This window comes from Cetorhinus maximus, unplaced genomic scaffold, assembly GCF_964194155.1.
Source record: "Cetorhinus maximus unplaced genomic scaffold, sCetMax3.hap1.1 HAP1_SCAFFOLD_197, whole genome shotgun sequence".
NCBI classification, from domain to species: Eukaryota; Metazoa; Chordata; class Chondrichthyes; order Lamniformes; family Cetorhinidae; genus Cetorhinus; species Cetorhinus maximus.
The window spans coordinates 94,721-119,511 of record NW_027596176.1 but is presented as its reverse complement, the minus strand read 5'-3'; the positions used below and the strand labels follow the sequence as shown (position 1 = coordinate 119,511).

At 46.6% G+C, this 24,791-nt stretch overlaps 1 protein-coding gene across 1 annotated transcript; it reads right to left on the bottom strand.

Moving 5' to 3' along the window:
- Nucleotides 1–1,639: 1,639 nt before the first annotated feature.
- LOC144673011 (putative G-protein coupled receptor 139) lies at nt 1,640–4,150 on the bottom strand. Its single transcript, XM_078535010.1, has 2 exons — nt 4,084–4,150; nt 1,640–2,550 (listed from the first exon to the last, which is right to left on the bottom strand). Exons 1-2 carry the CDS (start codon nt 4,148–4,150, stop codon nt 1,640–1,642), a joined length of 978 nt encoding a protein of 325 aa, XP_078391136.1.
- Between the last annotated feature and the right edge of the window lie 20,641 nt (nt 4,151–24,791).

Sequence of the window (24,791 nt, the reverse complement as noted above, 5' to 3'; positions counted from 1 at the left end):
GTGTGTGAGCCGACGAGATTGCGCTGTGATTGGTCTGAAAATGAAGCCTTATTTGCATTGCTCCGGGTTGGTGGGGGTGGGGGGGTGCAAGGGCTAGGACGGCCCTCTGATTGGATGACAAAACAAAAACAGAATTACCTGGAAAAACTCAGCAGGTCTGGCAGCATCGGCGGAGAAGAGAAGAGTTGACGTTTCGAGTCCTCATGACCCTTCAACAGAACTGAGTAATATTAGGAGAGGTGTGAAATATAAGCTGGTTTGAGGTGGAGGAGGGGGGGTGGAGAGAAGTTGGGGGGGTGGGGGTGGTTGTAGGGACAATCAAGCAGTAATATGAGGAGATAATCAAATGATGTCACAGACAAAGTAACAAAGAGCTGTTGAAGGTGGTGATATTATCTAAGAGAATGTGCTAATTAAGAATGGATAGCAGGACACGCAAGGTACAGATAGCTCTAGTGGGGGTGGGGTGAAAAGACTGACAGGGCATTACAGGTATAGATTTAAAAATAATGGAAGTAGGTGGGAAAAGAAAAGTCTATAAAATTTATAGGAAAAAACAAAAGGGAGGGGGAAGAAACGGAAAGGGGGTGGGGATGGAGGAGGGAGTTCAAGAACAAAAGTTGTTGAACTCAATGTTCAATCCGGAAGGCTGGAAAGCGCCTAGTCGGAAGATGAGGTGCTGTTCCTCCAGTTTGCGTTAGAATAAATTGAAACTGAGGGCACGCGCAGCTTTGAAAAAGGGTGCGGCGGTGCTGCTGGAGGGAGAGGTCGAGCGTGTTCATACAGCGGCGCATGGCACTGAGTGTAGATCTCAGAATGCGACGGGAACAGCAGTCCGAGAAACGTTTTATGTCCCGGAGATACCTGTAATCCTGGGCGGGATCGAAACAAGAGGGATGGGATTTCAGTTGAAATCCACGTGGGGTGAGTCAGAGATGGAGACAGTCACTGAGAAAGGAAATATGGCTGTGAAAGCGGGTTTTAGTAAACAGCTTGTCAAACACCAGGAGAGAATTGGAAAGCAATGAAGGTGAACAAGGCAGAAGAGAGATACGAAAATCCTGTCGGAGAGCAGAGCAGCACTTCTTCAAGGTAGGCATTTCATGAAGAGACGTGGCAGTTAATTAAACACAGAGATAAATCATCTTAATGGATGAGGCAGCTGTCATTCAGGCACCGGCCGTCTCCAGTTGGACAGGGTGGGTGCAGCTCGCACTTTCTATTGGTCGAGCCAGCTCTCAGTCACATCTCACCCCACCTCTGCTTGGCCTGTAGGCCGTGCGGCATGTGGAGATCGGATTGGCTTGCCTGATTGGTTGGGGCCAATTGTCAGTACCGGAAGGATCTCTTTGATTGCCTGAGGTGGCTGTCACTCAGCGGGAACAGCCTTCTCATTGGTGGAAACAGAGGTCAGTCACAGCGCGAGCTGTCTGATTGCCTGAGGCGGCTGCCAATCGCAGGCTGGAGCTCCCTGATTGGCTGAAGGCAGAATCGGAGGAGGCGGGAGGTTTAGGTCCAGCCCTGCAGACGTCAGCTCCTCCCCCATAGTTCACTGACTCTGCCCTGTAACAATTGGGAGTTTGTGGATAAATATTCCATTCATGGGCTGGAAACCCTGGGAGCCGCTCCTGGGCTGTTCTCAGATGTTTTCCTTCTTCATTAATTGAACAATGGGTGTAAGTGGATATTTCACCACCTTCTTGACCTGTTCTCTGAACTTGGACTGAGTCACCCCATAAATAAATGTGTTTGTGCAGCAACTTAGATTATTCAGCATATACCCGACTTGCCCAAATATATATTCGGGATCGGTGTAATCAATGGGTTTTCTTCCTGCGATGATGTAATATAAGAATTCTATAACATACACCGACCACAGGAGAATGAAGCTGCCGGAGATGGTGAAGAGTAAAATCACAGACCTCCTCCTGCTCTCCATCTCTGGGTCACTGCGATTCTCTCCCTGGATCTGACCCCTCAGTCCCTTTCGTACCCGACTGGCCACTAAAATGTGTCTGACTGTCAGAGCATTGATCAACAGGATTAAACCGAAAGGGAGCACTGGGTTTGAAACCGTATCAAACCAGTCAAATCCCACCCATTTGGGATCAGTGTAATAGCTTGACTTTGTAGAACAGAACCAGGGTACATTGTCGATTATCTCTCCAGGTTCCTGTGTAAAGTAGCGTGGTGTGTTTTTTAAACAGAGCAGAACGCAGGTTGTTGTTAGAACCACAGCCGCAGTTTTCTCAGTGCAATATGTTGTTTTCAGCTTCTGGCAACAAATGGCCACAAATCGGTCAAAGGAGAACGTGACGGTGAACCAGACGGAACAGTCTGTGGCTGCATGAAGCAGGACCGCGACAACACTACACACAGAAGTGATGTTCAGGAAACACTGTGGGAAATAGTAATAACTGAGCCTCCACAGTATGACATCAGTGATAATGAGGAGTAGATCTGCCGTTGCCATGGCCACCAGGTAGCGAGTGGTGCAAGTGGAGAGGCCACACTTTCCCCGCGATATGATCACAATCGACAGGATATTAACTGTAAGAGGGAGAAGGGAAAAGAGACTGGACATGAAATGATCAAACATACCCTGTGTCTGACACGGACACTAGGGGATGGATTGAAGCACCAAAAGACGTCGGTTGGGAAAGTGTGAGAGGCTGATATTTGAAAATATAAACCCTCATCCCTCACCAACCCATCACCATCCTGCACAATTCCGAGTTTAACAAATTCAGACCAGGAACCATTAAAAATTATTATTTCAGACATTCAGAACAGACTCAGGCTATTCGTCCTGACTAGCTCCACTTTTTGATCCACGGGAGTACCCACCCATATTTCATCACGTAAATCTGACAAAACAACCCTCTATTCCTTTCCCCGTCACATCTTTGTCACGCTTCCCTTAAACGAATTTAAACTAATCACATCAAACACTCTGTGTGGTAGCCACTTGCACATTCTCACTGGTCCTGAGTGAAGCAGATCCCTCTGAACCACCTATCGGCTTCCCTGGTAACTATCTCTTATGGATGACCTCCGGTTATGCCCCTTCGTACAAGAAGAAATATTCTCCCTGTACCCACTCTATCAAAATCGTTCATCATTTTACATTTCTAATTACCGCACCCCTCAGACTTCTTATCCCAAGAGAAAAAGGCAAAGCCTGTCAATCCGCGCCTGATATTTATACCCAGGCATATCTGATGTGATCCATGTAAATCATTTCTCAACCCTCTCCGGTGCCTGTATATCTTTTTTAGATATAACATCCGACCAGAACTGTATCCACTGCTCAAAATGTAGTTTAACCAAGGTTCGATACAGGTTTAGCATATCTGCTCATCTTTTCAATACTTTCCCTCCGAAATAAATTCTTGTGTATGGTCCTGCTAATCTGCCTCACAACATTTAGTGATTCGTCTATTTGTATTGCGAGATCCCTTTCTAACTCTCCAACAATTAGATGTGCACATCTCAAGTAACAAGTGACCTCAATGTTTTCCCCACCAAAATGTACCACATCATATTTATCTGTGTCGAACTTAATTTGTCAAGTGATCCCCTCCAGTTAGTGACCTACACTCAGTACAATTCTGCACTGATAGATACTCCCGCTAATACACAGTGACTGGGGTCAGGTATTTCCCTCCGATAGTGACCCATCCTCAGTACAATTCTACATTGATAGCTTCTCCCTGTAATACACGGTGACTGGTGTCAACCGGACCCTCACTGATTACCGTTCTACACGGGTAGATACTTCCAATAATAGTCTTTCTGTGAGTTGCCTGAACTGATTCTAGAGCTACTGATATTCCACTGGAGAACATAAAGTGATATTTCACTGTGTGTGAGAGATATTGGCAACGCCTGATTTTCAGTTGAAGCAATGGAACAAATCGATAGAAATAATCCAGGTTATTTGACTGTAGAAGATGCTACCACTGATCGGGTGTCTAGATAACTCTACCTCTAGGTTAACATGTAACATTATGAGTATCAGAATAGAATCACAGACCAGCTCACATACAGCTTTACAGACATTCAATGCACACATCCGCTTACCCGGTACACCCATGATTGCCAGGATCAGGTAAAATATTTTCTTGAAACTGTTAAATGTTTCAAGCATATTCTCTGTGATGTGATGTGTTCCTTCGTGCAGCCGGCAATCCCTCTGTATTAAACTGTGGGGCGATACATTTCCAAAGCCTTTAATTTATACCATGTGAGAGTGCCTCGGGGAATTTGAAGTTGCACCTTTATTTAAACTTGCACAAGCAGACCAGGAAAGTGAGTTAATTCCCAGTTGTGTTAGCATGTATTTAGCACAGAGACTCTATTGGACGATTCTGATCACATCAATTAGCTAACAAAAAAACATGGAATTTCTTATTCACGCAGAACTGATCTGCTCAATGGAAAAAAAAACACATTTTGAAAACAACATTCAGAAATCGAATGGTAGACCTTCTCTCTCTCTGTCCCTCTCCCTCTCTCTCTCTCTCACACACACACACTCTGTCCCTCTCCCTCTCTCTCTCACTCACACACACACTCTGTCCCTCTCCCTCTCTCTCTCACTCACACACACACTCTGTCCCTCTCCCTCTCTCTCTCTCTCACACACACACACACTCTGTCCCTCTCCCTCTCTCTCTCTCTCTCTCACACACACACACACTCTGTCTCTCTCACTCGCAGGGATGTGACTGCCCTCATTAATTGTAGTTCTACATTCAAAGTGTAGAATGTGTCAGTGAGGTTCACAGATTTACACAACCTAAATTTTTGCCCTACAATTGAACATTTCAAATGAAGTCTTTAAAGGAATAGGTTAAATTTGTGTAAAAAAAAGAGCTGCTGGTCAATCTCAGTTGGGATAAAGCAGCTATTTCCAATCTGGCAGGCTGATAGTACTGGGACTCTACACGGATCTGTGCAAAGACCAAAGCGATTAACAATATACATCAGAGACTCAGATGAAGGGTTCGAACGTATCCAGGATTATCAGCTTCCCGGCCTTTTGGCTAAGATCAAGTGTAGTCGTGAAGCGATGGCTGTAACCAGTCCAGACCCATACCATGGGAGACCTAACACCGTCCGGGTGAGGGTGTAGGACAGTGAAGGAGGAGAACCCATTGATCGGGCCTTCTTCATCAAGCGGGTCCTGTTGAAGGGCGTGTAGATTTGAAGCGGCGGAGATCTACTCCCTGCAGGACCCTGGATGTTTCGAGGTGACTTTCAAGCGAGTGGCAGCTGGCGTCCAGTTCCTGAAGGTGTTCGAGGAGAAGAGAGACCAGCCGGAGATGAAGATCCTGACGGTGGAAGATGCTCTTTGCTCTGTCGTTGCAACAGGACTGGGTCGTGACGGTGGATCTCTACAACCCACACGTCCCTGATGCCGACGTGTTCACCTTCTTACCGGGTACGTCGACAAGGTTGGGAGCTGCACCGAGGTTAGAGACGCCTTGGGATTTGGACATGCAAACGCCAGTTTAACGTCACACTCAAGACCGATGGTAAGGGAGCCATCTTCCACCCTCCTTCCAGCTTCGCTATCGGGGGAAGCCGTGGCTACGTTGTCTAAACTGGGCAGCCCGAAACTTGTCGCTCATGCGGCAAGTCTGGTCATGTAGCGGCCAACTGCAGCGCTGCCCTCTGCAAGAACTGCAAACAAGGAGGGCATCAGACAAAGGACTGCAAACAGACTAAGTGCTGCAACCTGTGTGGCCAGGCAGGTCACCTCTACAGGACCTGCCCCAAACGCTGCCTCACTTATGCACAGGCAGCCAAAGCCAACGAGGGGGAAGCAGAGGAAAGGCTTCATGTCACTGTTGCCTAGGACACTTGCAACCCTCGAACCACCAAGGACCCCAGTGAGAACAACGGGACGAAGGAGGACACAGAGAGAGAGGCAAGGTGGAGGAAAAGATTCAGGCAGCAGACAGGCAATCAACAGCACTGCCCCCTGAACCTCCCACTCCTCAGGGGAGCGAATCAATGGAGGAGGAGGAAGCAGCGAAAAATCAGCAGGGGGTGGGGAAGCTGGTGAAGAGAGCCAATAGACATCAGGGGCTAAGAAGGGACCGAGCCACTTCCCAGACAAGTGGCAAGAGGCGTCTCCCATCCGTCACCGAGGACAAGGGCAGCTGCTCTTCGGACGAAGAAGGACAAGGGTGGCAGCGACAGAAGAAGCGGCAAAGCTCTAGGGAGTTGGAGGACGAGACACCCGAGCTCCAGAACATTGGAGACAATGAGGAGATCAGCGCCCCCCCAACATTGCCCAGAGCCCGAAGAGGCCAGCGCACCCCAGCCCCAGGAATCTGGGTGCACTGAGGGAAATGTCCCGACTCCAGAAAAACATGCAGAACCTGCTCCGGCTGCAGTCGATGGGGGTCGATGTCAAGGAGGAACTCCAAAAGGTGAGTAGCCAGCAATCCTCGCTCTTTGCCTCAGAGGCATCCAAGATCATCTTCCGGTCCAGAGTCCGCTCCGTGGAGCAGGATGAGACGTGCTCACGTTTCTTCTTCCTAAAGGTACAGAGAGAGCTCTGTGATCAGCAGCCTGAAGGAAGAAGACGGCTCAGTAAAGTCATCGCAGTCCGACATTTTTAGGATCAGCAAATCCTTTTATGCCGGATAGTATGACGTGAGGCCCGCAGACAGCATGGCCTTCCAGTCCTTCCTCTCCTCTATCACAGAGGACTTAGACGACAGTACACGGGAGAGTCTGGACAAACCGTTAACTCCTGGTGAACTGAGGCCCTTGAGTCCTTCGAGAACAGTAAAACTCCCAGAAGCGACGGCTTGCCGGCGGAGTTGTATTCGGCTCTGTGGGACTGGAAGGGCCCAGACCTGCTAGAAGTTTACGAGAGAATGCTCCTGGCCGGCAATATGTCAGTATCCATGAGGAAAGGCATCATCACCCTCATCTACAAACACAAGGGGGGAAGGGAGGAAATTAGAAATTGGCGACTCATTTCACTGTTGAATGTGGCGTATAAGGTTCTGTCCAAGATCATCGCCAATCAGGTCAAGTCTGCGCTGGAATTGGTGATCCACCCTGACCAGACCTGCACTGTGCCGGGCAGGAAGATCTCTGTCAGCCTCGCGCTGCTCTGGGATACGACTGCCTATGTGCAGGACAGGGGTGTGGAGACCTGCCTCATCAGCCTGGATCAGGACAAGGTCTTTGACAGAATATCGCACACCTACATGGTGGATGTGCTCTCCAAAATGGGGTTTGGGGAGGGAATTTACAATTGGATCCAACTGCTCTACACTAACATCAGTATGCCGTCTCAATCAATTGGTGGGAATAGGATAGCTTTCCGATTAAGTCGGGAGTCAGGCAGGGCTGCCTTCTCTCCACCGGTCCTGTTTGTCTGTTGCATAGAACCCTTTGCTGAGACACCTCAATTTTGAAAGGCCCCTCAGTTCATTGTCGTTCATGTCAATTTTGGGCAATGACTTCCGATTTGGGATTGTTCATCAATTTTGCACACCCTTCCCCCACCCGTGCCCCTCTCCATGCTCCCCACCCCTGGACACTTCAATGTGGGGTGCCCCTAATCAATATTCCCTCCCCCTCAACTTTGGGCCCCACCATCAATTTTGCAGTTCTCCCACCTGCTCCCAACACACTCCCTCCAGCTCCGAGGGCCCCTCATTCATTTTTCAACATCCTTCAAATGCAATTTTCCTCTCCCTGCAAATCGCCCCGTCCCAGAACATTCCTTCGCAACATTTTCTCCTTTCAATTTACTTCCTGAAAATCTAAACATTCCCCCTCCCCCCCCACCTCCTCCCCACCGGGGACAGAATTTATCAACCCCTCAAATATTGTCCCAATTCTGTTCTGAATTTTTAAAATCATTCACGGTACGTGGGCTTCGCTGGCTGGGCGCAGCATTTATTGCCCATCCCTAATTGCCCCTTGAGAAGGTGGTGGTGAGCTGCCTTCTTGAGCCGCTGCAGTCCCCATGTGGTATAGGTACATCCACAGTGCTGTTAGGGAGGGAGTTCCAGGATTTTGATCCAGCGACAGTGAAGGAACGGCCGATATATTTCCAAGTCGGGATGGTGAGTGGATCTGAGGGGAACTTCCAGGTGGTGGTGTTCCCATGTGTCTGCTGCCATTGTCCTTCGAGATGGTAGTGGTTGTAGGTTTGGAAGGTGCTGTCGAAGGAGCCTTGGTTAATTCCTGCAGTGCATCTTGTAGATGGTACACACACTGCTGTTATTGTGCATCAGTGGTGGAGGGAGTGAATGTTTGTGGATGGGGAGCCAATCAAGCGGGGCTGCTTTGTCCTAGATGGTGTCGAGCTTCTTGACTGTTGTGGGAGCTGCACTCATCCAGGCAAGTGGGGAGTATTCCATCACACTCCTGACTTGTGCCTTGTCGGTGGAGGACAGGCTTTGGGGAGTCAGGAGGTGACTTACTCGTTGCAGCATGCTTCAGTATCTGAGGAGTCGCGAATGGTGCTGAACATTGTGCGATCATCAGCGAACATCCCCACTTCTGACCTTATGATGGAAGGAAGGTCATTGATGAAGCAGCTGAAGATCGGTGGGCCGAGGACACTACCCTGAGGAACTCCTGTAGTGATGTCCTGGAGCTGAGATGACTGACCTCCAACAACCACAACCACTTCCTTTGTGCTCGGTATTACCCAAACAAGCGATGAGTGTCTCCCCCGTGATTCCCATTGATCCCAGATTTGCTCGGGCTCCTTGATGCCACACTCGGTCAAATGCTGCCTTGATGTCAAGGGCAGTCACTCTCACCTCACTGTTTCTGATAACTGCACGGCATTTACGAGTGCTGAGTTTCAACGGTTTATAAGCCTCAATGGTATCACTCATGTAAAAACTTGCCTCTCCCACCCTTCTCCAAACGGACTGGCTGAAAGGGCAGTTCAAACTTTCAACGCAGGCTTGAAGAAGCTAACTGGAGATTCCTTAGCAACCAACCTAGGCCGCTTTCTTTTCCATTATAGGTCCACCCCTCACACAACAGCAGGCGTCTCAGCTGAGGAGTTGTTGTCGAAATACCGTCTCAGGACCAGATTGAGCTTAATAATGCCGACTTTAGAGGGTAAGGTGGAAAGGAGCCAGGGAAGACAGAAAACTAGACACGACTGGCATCGTCGCAAGAGGAAATTTACCGTTGGAGAGATGGTACAAGTGAAAATCTTCGGGGTAGGACCAAAGTGGTTTCTGGGGAAATAACTGCAGTGACTGGACCTCTCTCTTACCACGTGGAGGTGGCAGACTGAGTCACACGGAGACATGGTAGACCATTCAAGGAAGAGAGAGACAAATCACCAAGATTTAGTTCCAGCAGTGACCATGAATGGGTCAGCAATTCCTATTGAGGGAACTCAACCCAAGACTGACATGTCTGACCCTGTAATGGTTAAGGATACAGAACTGCAAGTGTCACCAAAACACCTGATGTTCAAGCAACTCCAGAAAAGGAGATTCCTGACAAAGAATCTGAAGTTGTGGAGCTGAGACGCTCCACACGTACCAGGAAACCAACTGAAAGACGGGACTTGTAATTTCCTTACCCAGTGTAAATACTTTGCTGCCTTGAGAAAGTTGTACTTGTAAATATAAAATGTACGTCCGAGTAAAAGGTGTGGAATGTGGTAATCGTGCTTTTATTTAGAGTGTAATATACCTTAAAAAAAAATTCTTGTAAGTAGGATCACATGATCTTTAGTAGCGAATAGGAGAGTAGCGTGGGCAACCTTAGCTGTTTGTAATTAGTGGTCAGTAGTGTGGAGATAGAGTTTGAGTTGAAAGCACACATGTAGTTGCTGCTGATCACCTTTGTAAATAAAGTTCAGGTTTCAACCTACGAAGTGTCTGCTAATCAACTCTATCAATAGCAGCAACTCGGCCACTATTCACAACATCTCCCTCAACCTTCTACTCTCCAAGGAGAGGAGTTTCATCTCCTCCAATCTCTCTTGATAACTGAAGTTCCTCTTCCCTGGAATCATTCTGGTGAATCTTTTCGGCACTCTCTCCAATTCCTTCACATCCGTCCTGAAGTGAGGGGCCCACAACTGGACACAATACTCCAGCTGAGGATGAACTTGTGACATCTACAAGTTCAACATTACCTCCTTGCCCTTGGGCTCGATGTCCCTTTTAATAAATGCTCCAATGCCGAATGCTTTGTTAACCACGATCTCGACCTGTCCATCCACCTTCACTGACTCATGCACATATATTCCCGGAACTCTCTAGTATTGGAGACGTGCCCTTTATTATATATTGCCTCCCCATGTTCTTCCTAACAAAACAAAATACTTGATATTTCTCTGCATTAAACATCAGCTGCCACTTGCCTGCCCATTCCACCAAATTCCCTACGTCCTTTCCAGAAGTTCCAGACTATCCTTGCCACAATTGTCAATGCTCCCAAGTCTCGCATCGTCCACCAATATTGAAACTGTGCCCTGCAACACCAAGGCCTCGATCATGATTGAATACTGAGAAAAGCAAGTGTCCCAACACTGACACCCGGTGAGCTGCACACGCCAAAAAATAAATTTCCAAAATCCCGAATAAAGGAAAATAAACATGAAGCACTCTTCCCTGTTTCCTGTTGCTGGGCTTATTTCATATCCATGTTGCTGCTGCCCCTTTATAATCCATCAGCTCTCACTTTGCTCACAAGTCTGTTGTGTGGCACTGTATAGAATGCTTTTTGGAAGTCCTTGTCCATCATAACAACAGGAGATCCATCATTAACCCTCCCTGTTACCTCTTCGAAAAAGCTCCAGCAAGTCACTTAAACATGACTTTCTCTTAAGAAATGGATGCTGGCATTCATTAACTAACGAGCGTTTGTCTGTGTGGCTTTGTCCCGGCTTTTACCCCCACACACACCCCTTACCCACACCCACTTCCCCCCTCCCACCCCACGCCCCAAAGGAGGTAAACTGGCTGGCTTGTCCTTACTGTGCTTCAGGTTTGCTATTCTCCAGCTCCATGGCACTGGCTGAGGAAGACTGAAATACTGGGGCCAGGGCCTCTGCAATTTCCGCTCTCATTTCCCTCAGTGCCCTAAGATCCATCGCACCCGCCCCTGGGGTCTTATTAACTTTCAGTACAGATAGCCAATCCAACACCTCCCCCTCATCAATGTTATGCCCTCCTCGTGTTTGAGTTATCTTCGCTTTCACCATGGCCTCTGTAGCATCACTGCCCCCTGAATGTTCTCCCACTGATGCTTGATCCATTTGTCAAGAAGCAGTTCTAGCATTGCCTCCTTTCTCCTTGGATTGGGAAAATCCCGCTGTAGAGAAAAGAAAAAATCTCAACAAAGTCTAGGAACTCTTTCTCCCTCTCTGCCCTTTATATGACTGGGGAAGGACTCATTGGAAGGGATAAAGAGCGACGAATGGGGAGGGAGTTTACAATCGGTCCATATTCTGATAGGGGCGAGGGTGAACAGGTTTGAAACATATTTCAGCGCGAGATGGATCGACCCATCATCAAGAGTTGGGGGGGAGGCTCATTGATCCATATCTGGGATGGGGGTTGGATCAGTCCATACTGACATGCAGAAGTGGGGTATCGCTTCGGTCCATACCCAGTGCTTACAGGGGTGGGGAACGTGAACAGTCTGTTGTCTAACCTGGGGGAACCGAGTCGTCTCATGCCTCAGTCGATATGATTGGAAACAGTTTGTATTTCCTGGAAGGGGAAAGGATATTTTGGACAAGGCCAGATTCCTTTCTGTGAGGAGTGCGTTTGGACAGGTCCATTATCAGGGGAAATGGTGGCTTCTAACTTCGTGTTTGGGAACTGCCCATTGAGGGGAAGGGGAGAATTTGGGTGGGACCCTCATGAGTCCATGTCCTCGGGATTCGGGGCGGGGGAGAATGGGGTCAGGCCATTTACCTGGGTGTTGGGTGGCTCTGGGCGGCTGCATTTTCCAAAGGCTTGACCCCATTCAGACGGGACTGGGGGCATTTTGACCCCTGGGGGTAAGTGCTTTGGAGGGGATGGAAATCTGCCTGTGGAATCTCACCCGGTGTATCTTTCCCTCCCCTCTCCCTGTCCCGCCCCGCTCAGACCTGTCCCCAATGTATCACAGAGAGGAAGGACACTGTGCTGACCAAGTGATTCCACCTCTTCTGCTTCGAGTGGGTCAAGACACCGGGTTGTCCCGCGGCGGCGCAGGTGTCCTGAGTGTATCACTACCAATGGGACCAATGGCTCCCAGCGTATCAACACCCGATGAGGCTGAACGGACCCCCCATCCAGGGGGAACAAGAGGAGGGGGCGATGATACCGGGCAGCACGGCTCCCAATGCCTAGGACAGGTCCCAGGATAACCAATCCGCTGGCTCCTCCTTCTCTGCATGTCTCACCCCCTCCCTACCCTGATGTCCCATCCCCGCAGGTCCCAGTGAAGGACATGGTGGGGTCCGGGGCTTGGATTGAGTGAGTGTTTGATTCTGTTTGAAGCATGGGCTTTGGGAGTAAACATGTGGATGAAGGAGCGTGGGCGTGGAGCCTGTTTCTAACAGTCATTTTGCTGCTCTCCCACACTGAGTCCCCGAGTGTCGCTGGGTCGATTGTGAACATTTTCAGCTTCTGCACCTATTGAAGAAGATACCTCCCTTAGAGAGGGTGCAACAAAGGTGCAATAGATTGATTCTGGGCATGAGAATGTTCTCCTGGGTGGAGAGGTGAGTAAAATGTTCCTATTTTCCCCGGAGTTTAGAAGGGTCAGAGATGATCTCATTAAAACATTTAAGATTGTTGGAAGATTTGACAGGGTAGATGCTGAGAAACTCGCTCCCTCTGGATGGGGATCCTAGACCATCATGTGACAGTCTCAGGATACGAGGTCGGCCATTTCAGACTGAGATGAGGAGAAATTTCTTCACTCAGAGGCTTGTGAATCTTCGGAAGTTTCTACCCCAGTGAGCAGTGGATGATCAGTCGTTGAGTATGTTCAGGACTGAGACCAAGAGATCTTTGGACACTAAGGGGTTTAAGGGATATTGTGAAACTGCGGGAAAATGGATTGGAGGGTGATGATCAGCCCTGATCGAGTTGAAGGGCGGAACAGGGTCGAGGATCCGAATGGGGTCTCATCCTGCTCCTCACTCTTGCAAAGACAGCAATGGAGGACATACAGAAACTGACCTTCAGGACTGACCATTCTTGCATTGGCCGAGTAACTTTAACTCTTCTCATCATTTCTGGAGATCAGTTTCTGTGGATTTATTAACCGTCTGGATTAATTTGAGGCCTCGACTGAAAAGTCTATCAGTTTCAGGTGACATTTTATTTTGACTCGTTCTATTAGATTTAAGCGGCATTTCACTGGAAGGGGCTGTTGGATAGTTTCTATCGGTTGGAGGGGATGTATTGGCTGGAGGGTCTCTGCATGAGTTACCAGCTTATATCACTTGGAGGATTCTGAGCAGTCAGTGGTTCTGTATAAGTTGAGGGGTCTGTATCAGTTGGAAAGCCAGAATCAGTTGTAGTATCTGGACCCGTTAGAGGGTCACTATCTGTGTGAGGGTCAATATTAGTTGGAGGCTCCCTGTCAGTTTAAAGTTCTGTATCAGTTCAGGGGTATGAATCATGTGGAGCGTCTCGATCAGTTGGAGATTCTGTATCAGTTGGAGATTCTGTATCATAGAATCACAGAATCACACAGTGCAGGAGAGGCCCTTCGGCCTATCGAGTCTGCACCGACACGTGAGAAACACCTGACCTACCTACCTAATCCCATTTACCAGCACGTTGCCCATAGCCTTGAACGTTATGACATGCCAAGTGCTCATCCAGGTACTTTTTCAAGGATGTGAGGTAACCTGCCTCCACCAGCCTCCCAGGCAGCGCATTCCAGACCCTCACCACCCTCTGGGTAAAAAAGTTTTTCCTCACATCCCCCCTAAACCTCCTGCCCCTCACTTTGAACTTATGACCCCTTGTGACTGACCCTTCAACTAAAGGGAACAGCTGCTCCCTATCCACCCTGTCCATGTCCCTCATAATCTTGTGCACCTCGATCAGGTCACCCCTCAGTTTTCTCTGCTCCAATGAAAACAACCCAAGCCTATCCAACCTCTTTTCATAACTTAAATGTTTCATCCCAGGCAACATCCTGGTGAATCTCCTCTGCACCCCTTCCAGTATAATCACATTCTTCCTCTCATGTGGCAACCAGAACTGAACACAGTATTCCAGCTGTGGCCTCACCAAGGATCTATACAACGCCAACATGACCTCCCTACTTTTGTAATCTATGCCTCGATTGATAAAGGCAAGAGTCCCTTATGCCTTTTTCACCACCCCACTAACAAGCCCCTCCGCCTTCAGAGATCTATGGACACACACACCAAGATCCCTTTGTTCCTCAGAACTTCTTAGTGTCATGTCATTCATTGAATACTTCCTTGTCAAATTACTCCTTCCAAACTGTATCACCTCTCACTTTTCAGGGTTAAAAACCATCTGCCACTTATCTGCCCAATTGATCATCCTGTCTATAGCTTCGTGTAGCCCAAGACACTCAATCTCACTGTTAACAACCTGGCCAATCTTTGTGTCACCCGCAATCTTACTAATCCTACTCCCCACATGGTCATCTATGTCGTTTATATAAATGACAAATAACAGGGGACCGATACCTGTGATACGCCACTGGACACTGGCTTACAATCACTAAAGCATCCTTCTGTCATCACCCTCTGCCTTCTACAACTAAGCCAATTTTGAATCCTCATTATCAAATTACCCTGTATCCCATGTCAGATTCATCAATTGGAAATTCTGCATCAGTCGGATATTTTGGATCAGTCGGAGATTCTGTTTCAGTTGATGATTGTGTATCGGTTGGAGATTCTGTATCGGTTGGTGATTCTGTGTCAGTTGGAGATTCTGTTTCAGTTGGAGATTCTGTATCGGTTAGATATTCTGTATCGGTTGCTGATTCTGTGTCAGTTGGAGATTCTGTATCAGTTGGAGATTCTGTATCAGTTGGAGATTCTGTATCAGTCGGTGATTCTGTATCAGTGAGAGATTCTGTATCAGTCGGAGATTATGGATCAGTTGGAGATTCTGTATCAGTTGGAGATTCTGTACCAGTTGGAGATTCTGTATCAGTTGTTGATTCTGTATCAGTTGTTGATTCTGCATCCGTTGGTGATTCTGTATCAGTTGTTGACTTTGTATCAGTTGTTGATTCTGTATCAGTTGGAGATTCTGTATCGGTTGGTGATTCTGTATCAGTTGTTGATTCTGTATCAGTCGGAGATTCTGTTTCGGTTGGAGATTCTGTATCAGTTGGACATTCTGTTTCAGTTGGAGATTCTGTATCCGTTGGAGATTCTGTATCAGTCGGAGATTCTGTTTCGGTTGTTGATTCTGTATTGGTTGGAGATTCTGTATCAGTCGGAGATTCTGTTTCAGTTGGAGATTCTGTATCAGTTGGAGATTCTGTTTCAGTTGGAGATTCTGTATCGTTTGGAGATTCTGTATCAGTTGGAGATTATGTTTCAGTTGGAGAATCTGTATCGGTTGGAGATTCTGTATCGGTTGGTGATGCTGTGTCAGTTGGAGATTCTGTATCAGTTGGAGATTCTGTATCATTCGGAGATTCTGTATCAGTGACAGATTCTGTATCAGTCGGAGATTCAGGATCAGTTGGAGATTCTGTATCAGTTGGAGATTCTGTACCATTTGGAGATTCTGTATCAGTTGTTAATTCTGTATCAGTTGTTGATTCTGTATCGGTTGGTGATTCTATATCATTCAGAGATTCTGTACCAGTTTGAGATTCTGTATCAGTTGGAGATTCTGTATCAGTTGTTGACTTTGTATCAGTTGTTGATTCTGTATCGGTTGGAGATTCTGTATCAGTTCGTGATTCTGTATCGGTTGGTGATTCTGTATCAGTCGGAGATTCTGTACCAGTTGGACATTCTGTATCGGTTGGAGATTCTGTATCGGTTGGAGATTCTGTATCAGTTGGAGATTCTGTATCAGTTGGAGATTCTGTTTCAGTTGGAGATTCTGTATCGGTTGGAGATTCTGTATCAGTTGGAGATTCTGTATCAGTTGGAGATTCTGTATCAGTTGGAGATTCTGTATCGGTTGGAGATTCAGTATTGGTTGGTGATTCTGTGTCAGTTGGAGATTCTGTATCAGTTGGAGATTCTTTATCAGTTGGAGATTCTGTACCAGTTGGAGATTCTGTATCAGTTGTTGATTCTGTATCAGTTGTTCATTCTGTATCGGTTGGTGATTCTGTATACGTTGGAGATTCTGTACCAGTTGGAGATTCTGTATCAGTTGGAGATTCTGTATCGGTTGTTGATTCTGTATCAGTTGTTCATTCTGTATCGGTTGGTGATTCTGTATCCGTTGGAGAATCTGTACCAGTTGGAGATTCTGTATCAGTTGGTGATTCTGTATCAGTTGTTGATTCTGTATCAGTTGGAGATTCTGTATCAGTTCGGAGATTCCTTATCAGTTGGAGTTTCTGTATCGGTTGGTGATTCTGTATCAGTTGGAGATTCTTTATCAGTTGGAGATTCTGTATCAGCTGGTGATTCTGTATCAGTCGGAGATTCTGTATCAGTTGGAGATTCTGTATCAGTTGGAGATTCTGTATCAGACGGAGATTCTGTATCAGTTGGAGATTCTGTATCAGTTGGAGATTCTGTATCAGTCGGAGATTCTGTATCAGTCGGAGATTCTATATCAGTTGGAGATTCTGGATCAGTTGGAGATTCTGTATCAGTTGGAGATTCTGTATCAGTTGGAGATTCTGTATCAGTCGGAGATTCTGTACCAGTTGGAGATTCTGGATCAGTTGTTGATTATGTATCAGTTGTTGATTCTGTATCGGTTGGTGATTCTGTATCATTTGGAGATTCTGTACTAGTTGTAGATTCTGTATCAGTTGGAGATTCTGTATCGGTTGGTGATTCTGTTCAGTTGTTGATTCTGTATTAGTTGTTGACTTTGTATCAGTTGATGATTCTGTATCGGTTGGAGTTTCTGTATCAGTTGGTGATTCTGTATCAGTTGGAGATTCTGTATCAGTTGGAGATTCTGTATCAGATGTTGATTCTGTATCAGTTGGAGATTCTGTGCCAGCTGGAGATTCTGTGCCATCCGTAGTGCCTGTACCAGTTGAAGTATCTGTATCGATTTGAGACTCTCAATCGATGTCAGTGCTTGTCTCGGTTGAAATGATTGTATTACTCAAGGCTGGTTTAAAGTGGTGCATTAATTTGATTAAGATTTTTCATTTCTTTACGCTGTTGAATTAGTTTGAGAAAATTTATTAGTCGAATTCTACAACCAGTGGTCACAAAGATCCACTTTAATCACTGAGCAGCATGTCCACATTTAAAGAGTGCAGCTACATCCCAGAGTGCAGGATAACAGCTCAGTTATGTGAGCGTGTGTATGTATATGATATATACATATATTTGTAACAGTCGTGTGAAGGACATCAGTGAAACATTAGCAGAGCTCGAGATGGAACTGATGCTTTTTGTGTGTTGAACACCATCGCAGCAGAATGCAATTTCTAATTTTGAAGCTTCACTCAATGTTAACAGAATTGTCCACATTTTGAAGATTTCTAATTTAACCTCGGAAATAAAAAAATATATATATCACTTCACGGATTGAAGCCAATGCCGTAATCTGTTCACTTTAAAATAAAATCGAAGTTGCACAATGTTGCATTCTCAATATCCCCAGAGGTAATCCCACAGGGTATAAAATAAGGGCTTTGGGAATGTGTCACCTCACAGTTTAATACAGAGAGACTGTGCACAACATGATGGGACACGTCACTGCTCTTTGAATATGTGGGAGACTTTTGAAATTTTGAATAAAACGTTCTATTTGATTCTTGCCTTCATTGGTGTACCTGGTAAGTGAGAGTATCATTGAAGCTGCATAAATCTGTGTGTGAGCTTCTCTCTGGTTTCACTCTGTGACTGATAACATTGTACCACCTTATTAAGTAAAATTCGTCGCAGTGTCTCAGCAGTTATTTCCTAGTTCCTCAGATCGCAATAAAACTGTTTTTGTAACTCACAGTGTCTCTGAATTATCAAGTTATTGCATTCAGTGAATTGTCGTATAAAGTGAATGAGCCGTCCATAAAGACAAACTCTCTGAAGGCAGGTATTAGTGACTGTCAGGATAAAATCACACTGAGCGTGGGCCACTACACAGAGTTACCATGTATCACTGGGAGTATCTGTTGTTGTCAAATTATACTGAATGTGGGTCATTGACCAGAGTGGAATACTTGACCCTAGTAACCATGTATCACTGGGGATATCTGTCAGTGTAGAACTGTACTGAATGTCGGGCATTGAACCAGAGTTGAATATGTGACCCCAGTGAACATGTATTACTGGGAGCATTCTGTAGTGTAGAATTGTGCTGACTGTGGTTCACCAACTGGAATGTAATAAGTTTGTTCTAATTCAAATCATGCTTTATTTGCTGTGTGATCTCTCCGTTCCATGAAGCCTCTGTGTTTTACCAATGTAATAAATGGAAGAAATGAATTATTTTGCTGTTCGTTCTAGGTGTTTGGTAATGAGTGTGCAAAGAGCACAGTCTCAATAATTCTCATTTTTCCATTGAACTGCTCCAACAGGAACACATATCAACCAGGTGCTGCCATTTGAACAACCCAACAACACTGTTACGTTATTTGGATCCTCTTCACAATGACTGATTCTAAACTGTGTATATTTACAGTAAATACTTTACTTTTTCGCATTATTTGACGTCTTTTCCCCTAAATGGTGCTGACAATCTCTGGATTCATATTTGGCTCAGGTCAATGAATCACCCACTTCTAGGATTGATGGATGTTTTCCAGATCAGTTCTTCTCAATGTTTCAGAGTGTTTACATGTGTCACCTGTACCAATATCTGTCCTTACCTCAGTGAGGTGTGCCCTTGTGAGGACACAAGCCTATAACTGAGGAACAGATATAACGGATTTTCAGAATAGATAGATCAGAACGAGTGCAGTAATTAATAAGCTCAGTCACTTTCTAATGATGAAATAATCTGTTCAATTGTCTCAATTATGAAATCATCCTGGATAAAATAATTGCACCTTCTCCAGTGCATCGATTCCATTTTTTAATGTAATACAGAGAATGCACTCTGAGCAGTAATCTCAATTTTGCATAACCTATGTCAGTCAGTCACAGAGCATCGATTTCTTTTCAATCTCATTGCTCTCGAAATGAACCCAATTCTTTGTATGAGTTGTTGAGAGTCTTGATTTGACGTGTGACTGATTTCACCTGTTCCCCTGAACCCCGAAGCCCTTGACCCGAATCAGATCTTTATTTTACATGAAATAATTTAAGAACTTATGGTTCCAGCCGCAATGCATCTGCTGTTGTTTAGCTGTATTGACATTATTGAGCCATTTTTAAAAATAATTTTAAAAATTATTAATCATCCATAATAAATTCAAATTTCTTTCAACGTTTCAAGTACACTTGACTCTTCTTGAGAGCAAAAGAGACTTCGAAATGTGATGGGTTTTATACCGTAAGAGAGGATGGGGCAGGTGGAGTGGGGTTAGGTGGCAGCCAAGGAGAGATTGACAAAGATGTGATGGGCACAAGACAAAGGGAATGTTAATGGTAGCGGTAAAGTCTAAAGGAGGTGCTGATAGTGGCATAAAGGTAAGATAGCAGAAGGTGTTAAAAGTAGAACAAGGAGCAGTGCTCTGTGAAAGCACAAATTAGAAACATGAGACAGACGGCCCTGTGTGGGAGGGGATGTGTGGGGAGGAGGTATTAAAAAATGCGAAAAATCAAAACAATTAAAAAACCAAAAAAAGTAATTGACTAAATAAATAAAAGTTGGATTAAAAAATGGGGTCAGGATGGGGGAGAGAGTTCATGGTCTGAAGTTGTTGAACTCAATATTCAGTCCAGAAGGCTGTAAAATGCCTAGTCGGAAGATGAGGTGCTGTTCCTTCAGTTTGCGTTGAGCTTCACTGGAACAATGCAGCAGGCCAAGGACGGGCATGTGGTCAAGAGAGCAGGGCGGTGAGTTGAAATGGCAAGTGACAGGGAGGTCTGGGTAATGCTTGCGGACAGACCGAAGGTGTTCTGCAAAGTGGTCACCCAGTCTGCTTTTGGTCTCTCCAATGTAGAAGAGACCGCATTGGGAGCAACGAATGCAGTAGATCAAATTGAAGGAGTGCAAGTGAAATGCTGCTTCACCAGAAAGGAGTGTTTTGGATCTTGGACGGTGAGGAGAGGGGAGGTAAAGGGGCTGATGTTGCACCTTCTGCGATTGCATGGGAAGGTGCCGTGGGAGGGGGTGGGGAGTTGGGGGTGATGGAGGAGTGGACCAGGGTGTTAAGGAGCGAGTTGTCTCTCTGGAATGCTGACGGTGGCAGTGGTGAGGGAGAGATGTGTTGGTGGTGACATCATGCTGGATTTGATGGAAATGGTAAAGGATGATCTTTTGAAAACGGAAGCTGGTGGGGTGAAAAGTGAGGACAAGGGGGACCCTATCATGGTTCCGGGAGAGAGAGGAAGGTCTGAGAGCAGAAGTGCTGGAGGAACTGAACCTGAGCTATCTAAAATCATGGCCGATTTCTGATTCTGCACGGGATCCAGTCATGGATGGGAACAAATCCAATGGAATATCTGAATCTGGGAATGGGTCGGACATTGCGGAACAAGTTAGATCAAATCCTATGGCGTGTTCTTAACCTGGTGAGGTTCCGAGCGTAGTGAAGGTCTGGATCTGGGGAGTATCTGAACCCGGGGGTGGTCAGCCTCGGGGATATTCCAAACCCAACCTCATTACAGCCTTGGTTCAAACATGGCCAAAACAGCTGACTTCCCGAGGTGAGGTGAGTGTGACTGCCCTTGACATCAAGGCAGCAGTTGACCGAATGTGACATCAAGGAGCCCTAGCAAAACTGGGGTCTATGGGAATCAGGGGGGAAAATCTCCGCTGGTTGGAGTCATACTGAGCACATAGGAATATGGTTGTGGTTGTTGGAGGTCAGTCATCTCAGCTCCAGGACATCACTGCAGGAGTTCCTCAGGGTAGTGTCCTTGACCCAACCATCTTCAGCTGCTTCATCAATGACCTTCCTTCCATCATAAGGTCAGAAGTGGGGATGTTCGCTGATGATTGCACAATGTTCAGCACCATTCGCAACTCCTCAGATACTGAAGCAGTCCATGTCCAAATGCAGCAAGACCTGGACAATATCGAGGCTTGGGCTGACAAGTGGCAATTATCCTGGTGTGGGAGTGAACCTGAGAAGTGTCTATACCCGGTGAGTGGCTGAAGCCTGGGAGGATCCAAACCCGGGGAGAGTCTGAACCCAGGGTGATTCTGAAGCTGGAGAGGGTCCAAACCTGGGGAGGGTCCGAATCCAGGGAGCGCCAGAGCCTGGTGAGGGTCCGAATCTGGTGTTGGTCCGAGTCTGTGGAGTGTCCGAACCTGGGGATAGCAGCCCAATCCCATAGAGGCTCCAATCACGGGAACGTTCCGATCCGGCGTGGGTCTGAAGCTGGGCTGTGGTCGAATCCTTGGAGAGGTCCCAATCCCTGGGAAGCTCCATAATTGGGACATGGGGCGGGGTTGTGGGTAGGTGCTATGGTTCTGAACACCAATCGCAGATGGCTCTGGATGGGTTGGAGGGTCCGATGAGGAAACACAGAGAGTCAGAGTTAATCCCAAAAAGCAACCTCAGTAAAATATTTACATTGGCATCAGGTCACGGCTGTGATTTTAAATGTCAAACTCTGATAATCCATTCCCCCACCCCCACACTCTCTTCCCTCCCCCATACACACACACACACACGCGCAGGCACGCAGTGATACACAGACACACAAACACATACAAAGGCACACACACACACAGACTCACAGACATACACAGACACAGAATCACACAAACAAAAACACACTCAAAGACGTACACACAGGATTGCACAGACCCACATACAAACACACACGCAGACTTACACACATACACACACACAGACACATACCGAGACACTAACACGCACATATACACACAAACACACACAGACAGACACACACACAGACCACCCATATTACACGTTATGTGACGCTAAATTCCTGCCCTTAACATCTGGGTCTGATGCAAAGTATGGTGGATCACTAATTTCCTGTCTCCTTTACCTTCTCTCTCTTGCAGTTAATTTACTGGCAATTCTGATACATTCCCGGGGAAAGTGTGGTCTCTCCAATTGCACCACTCGCTACCTGGTGGCCATGGCAACGGCGGATCTACTGGTCATCGTCACTGAGGTCATTCTGAGGCAGCTCTATTATTATTATTTCCCACTGTCGTTCCTGGACAACACCCCTGTGTGTAGTGTTCACACTGCCCTGCTTCATGCAGCCATAGACTGTTCTGTCTGGTTCACCGTCACTTTCTCCTATGACCGATTTGTGGCCATTTGTTGCCAGAAACTGAAAAGAAAATATTGCAATGAGAAAACTGCGGATGTGGTTCTAGCAACAACGGGCATTCTGCTCTGCTTAAAAAACATTCCACACTACTTTACACATGAACCTGGAGAGTTAATCTACAATGTACACTGGTTATGTGATACAAAGTCAAGCTATTTTACTGACCCCAGATGGGTTGGATTTCATTGGTGTGGTACGGTTTTAACCCCACTGCTCCCGTTCAGTTTAATCCTGTCTCTCAACGCTCTGACAGTCAGACACATTTTAGTGGCCAGTCGGGTACGTAAGGGACTGAGGGGTCAGAGCCAGGGAGAGAATCGCAGTGACCCAGAGATGGAGAGCAGGAGGAGGTCTGCGATTTTACTCTTCACCATCTCCGGCAGCTTCATTCTCCTGTGGTCGGTGTATGTTATAGATTTCTTATATTACACCATGGCAGGAAGAGATCCCAGTGATTACTCCGAGTCTGAATATATATGTCGGCAAGCTGGATTTGTGCTGAATAATCTCAGTTGCTGCACAAACACATTTATTTATGGGGTGACTCAGTCCAAGTTCAGAGAGCAGGTGAAGAATTTGGTGAAATATCCACTTAAACCCATTATTCAATTAATGAAGAAACAGAACAACTGAGAACAGACCAGAGGCGCCTCCCAGCGTTTCCAGCCCATGAGTGGAATGTTTATTCACAAACACCCAATCAGCTAAGGCCAGCCGGAGACGGACAGCCGCCCCATCCAATCAGGGGATTTCCCACTCTTCCGGACTGTGAGACCTCCAATCAGAGCGTTCGGTATATGACTGACAGCTGATGAAAACAATGGAAAGTGCCTAAATTGCGACCTATTATCTACCCATTCAACAGCACCAGAAAACGCTGTCTCATGGACAAAAGGACGAAGGCAGCATTGAGCTCCGGACCCATACCTGCTTTCGCCTTCTCTCTGAACAGAAACATTGAAGACATTAATGATTCAGGGGGGCAAGAAATTGAAGCTTGGATGATGAAACGTATGAAAACTGTCAGGGGCGGGACTTTTTCCTGAAATACTTGCCTGTTGGCTGATAGCGCCTTGCCCCTGAGGCACTAGCGCACACACCAAGGTGACCATATTTCGGCAAGCTGGATTTGTGCTGAATAATCTCACATTTATTTATGGGGTGACTCAGTCCAAGTTCAGAGAGCAGGTGAAGAATTTGGTGAGAACCTGAGCATCACACGCAGGTATGTGACACCTAGAGACCTGCGTGTGATGCTCAGGTTTAATTGAGGTTGAGTGACCCAACCTCATTCTCTGATGTGGCATCTCCATGACCAATTGGTCAATAGAGAAAGAGTGGATGCCCTTTGACCTGTCTGGGGTGTCAAATCCTATGAATACGTGACAGGGCTTCATTGATGGAATGCCATATGTGATGCCGCTATCTCTCCCTCACTATTGACTGCATTCCCAAATTCTACATTCCGATGTGTTACTCGGGTGGAGCAGCGACGGTGATGTGAAGCCATTGAGTTCTGGGCAGCCCTTTGTCAGCGATAATGAAGCCAGAGGCTTTCAGTGCCTTTCATCACAAGGAGGATTTCCTCCTGAAGCTTGGGGCAGCCGCCGCAAAGGCGCAATGGGGATAGGTCGCTGTCTAAGACCTTTCTGTCCACAGAGCACCGAGGGGCTGGGAACAGTTGAGACTCCCTCGGGCTGTACAGCTCAGAATGAATGTCTGCAAATGATTGTAATATTCATTTATTGTATTGATGCACCTCGTGTTACACGTTGTAAAAGTTGAACCTGATTGTATTTTTGTGAGGGTGATTTTGAAAAGGTTTGGAATGTTCTTCCAGATATTTTCTGAATAAAGTAAATATTTGCAAAAAAAAAGATTTCCTCCTTTCTTTCTAAGCAGATTCCTGCTCACTCCAGCATCAACCAAAGGTGAGAGGGCATAGTCCTCCAGCCCCTACAACTCACCCTATCTCTGAAACCTCCCCCAGCCCCTGCCACCCTCCCTATCTCTGTAACCTCCTCCAGCCCCTACAACCGTCCCTATCTCTGTAACCTCCTCCAGCCCCTACAACGCTCCCTGTCTCTGTAACCTCCTCCAGCCCCTACAACACTCCCTTTCTCTGTAACCTCCTCCAGCCCCCACAACCCTCCCTATCTCCGTAACCTCCTCCAGCCCCTACAACCCTCCCTATCTCTGTAACCTCCTCCAGACTCTACAACTCTCCCTATCTTTGTAACCCTCC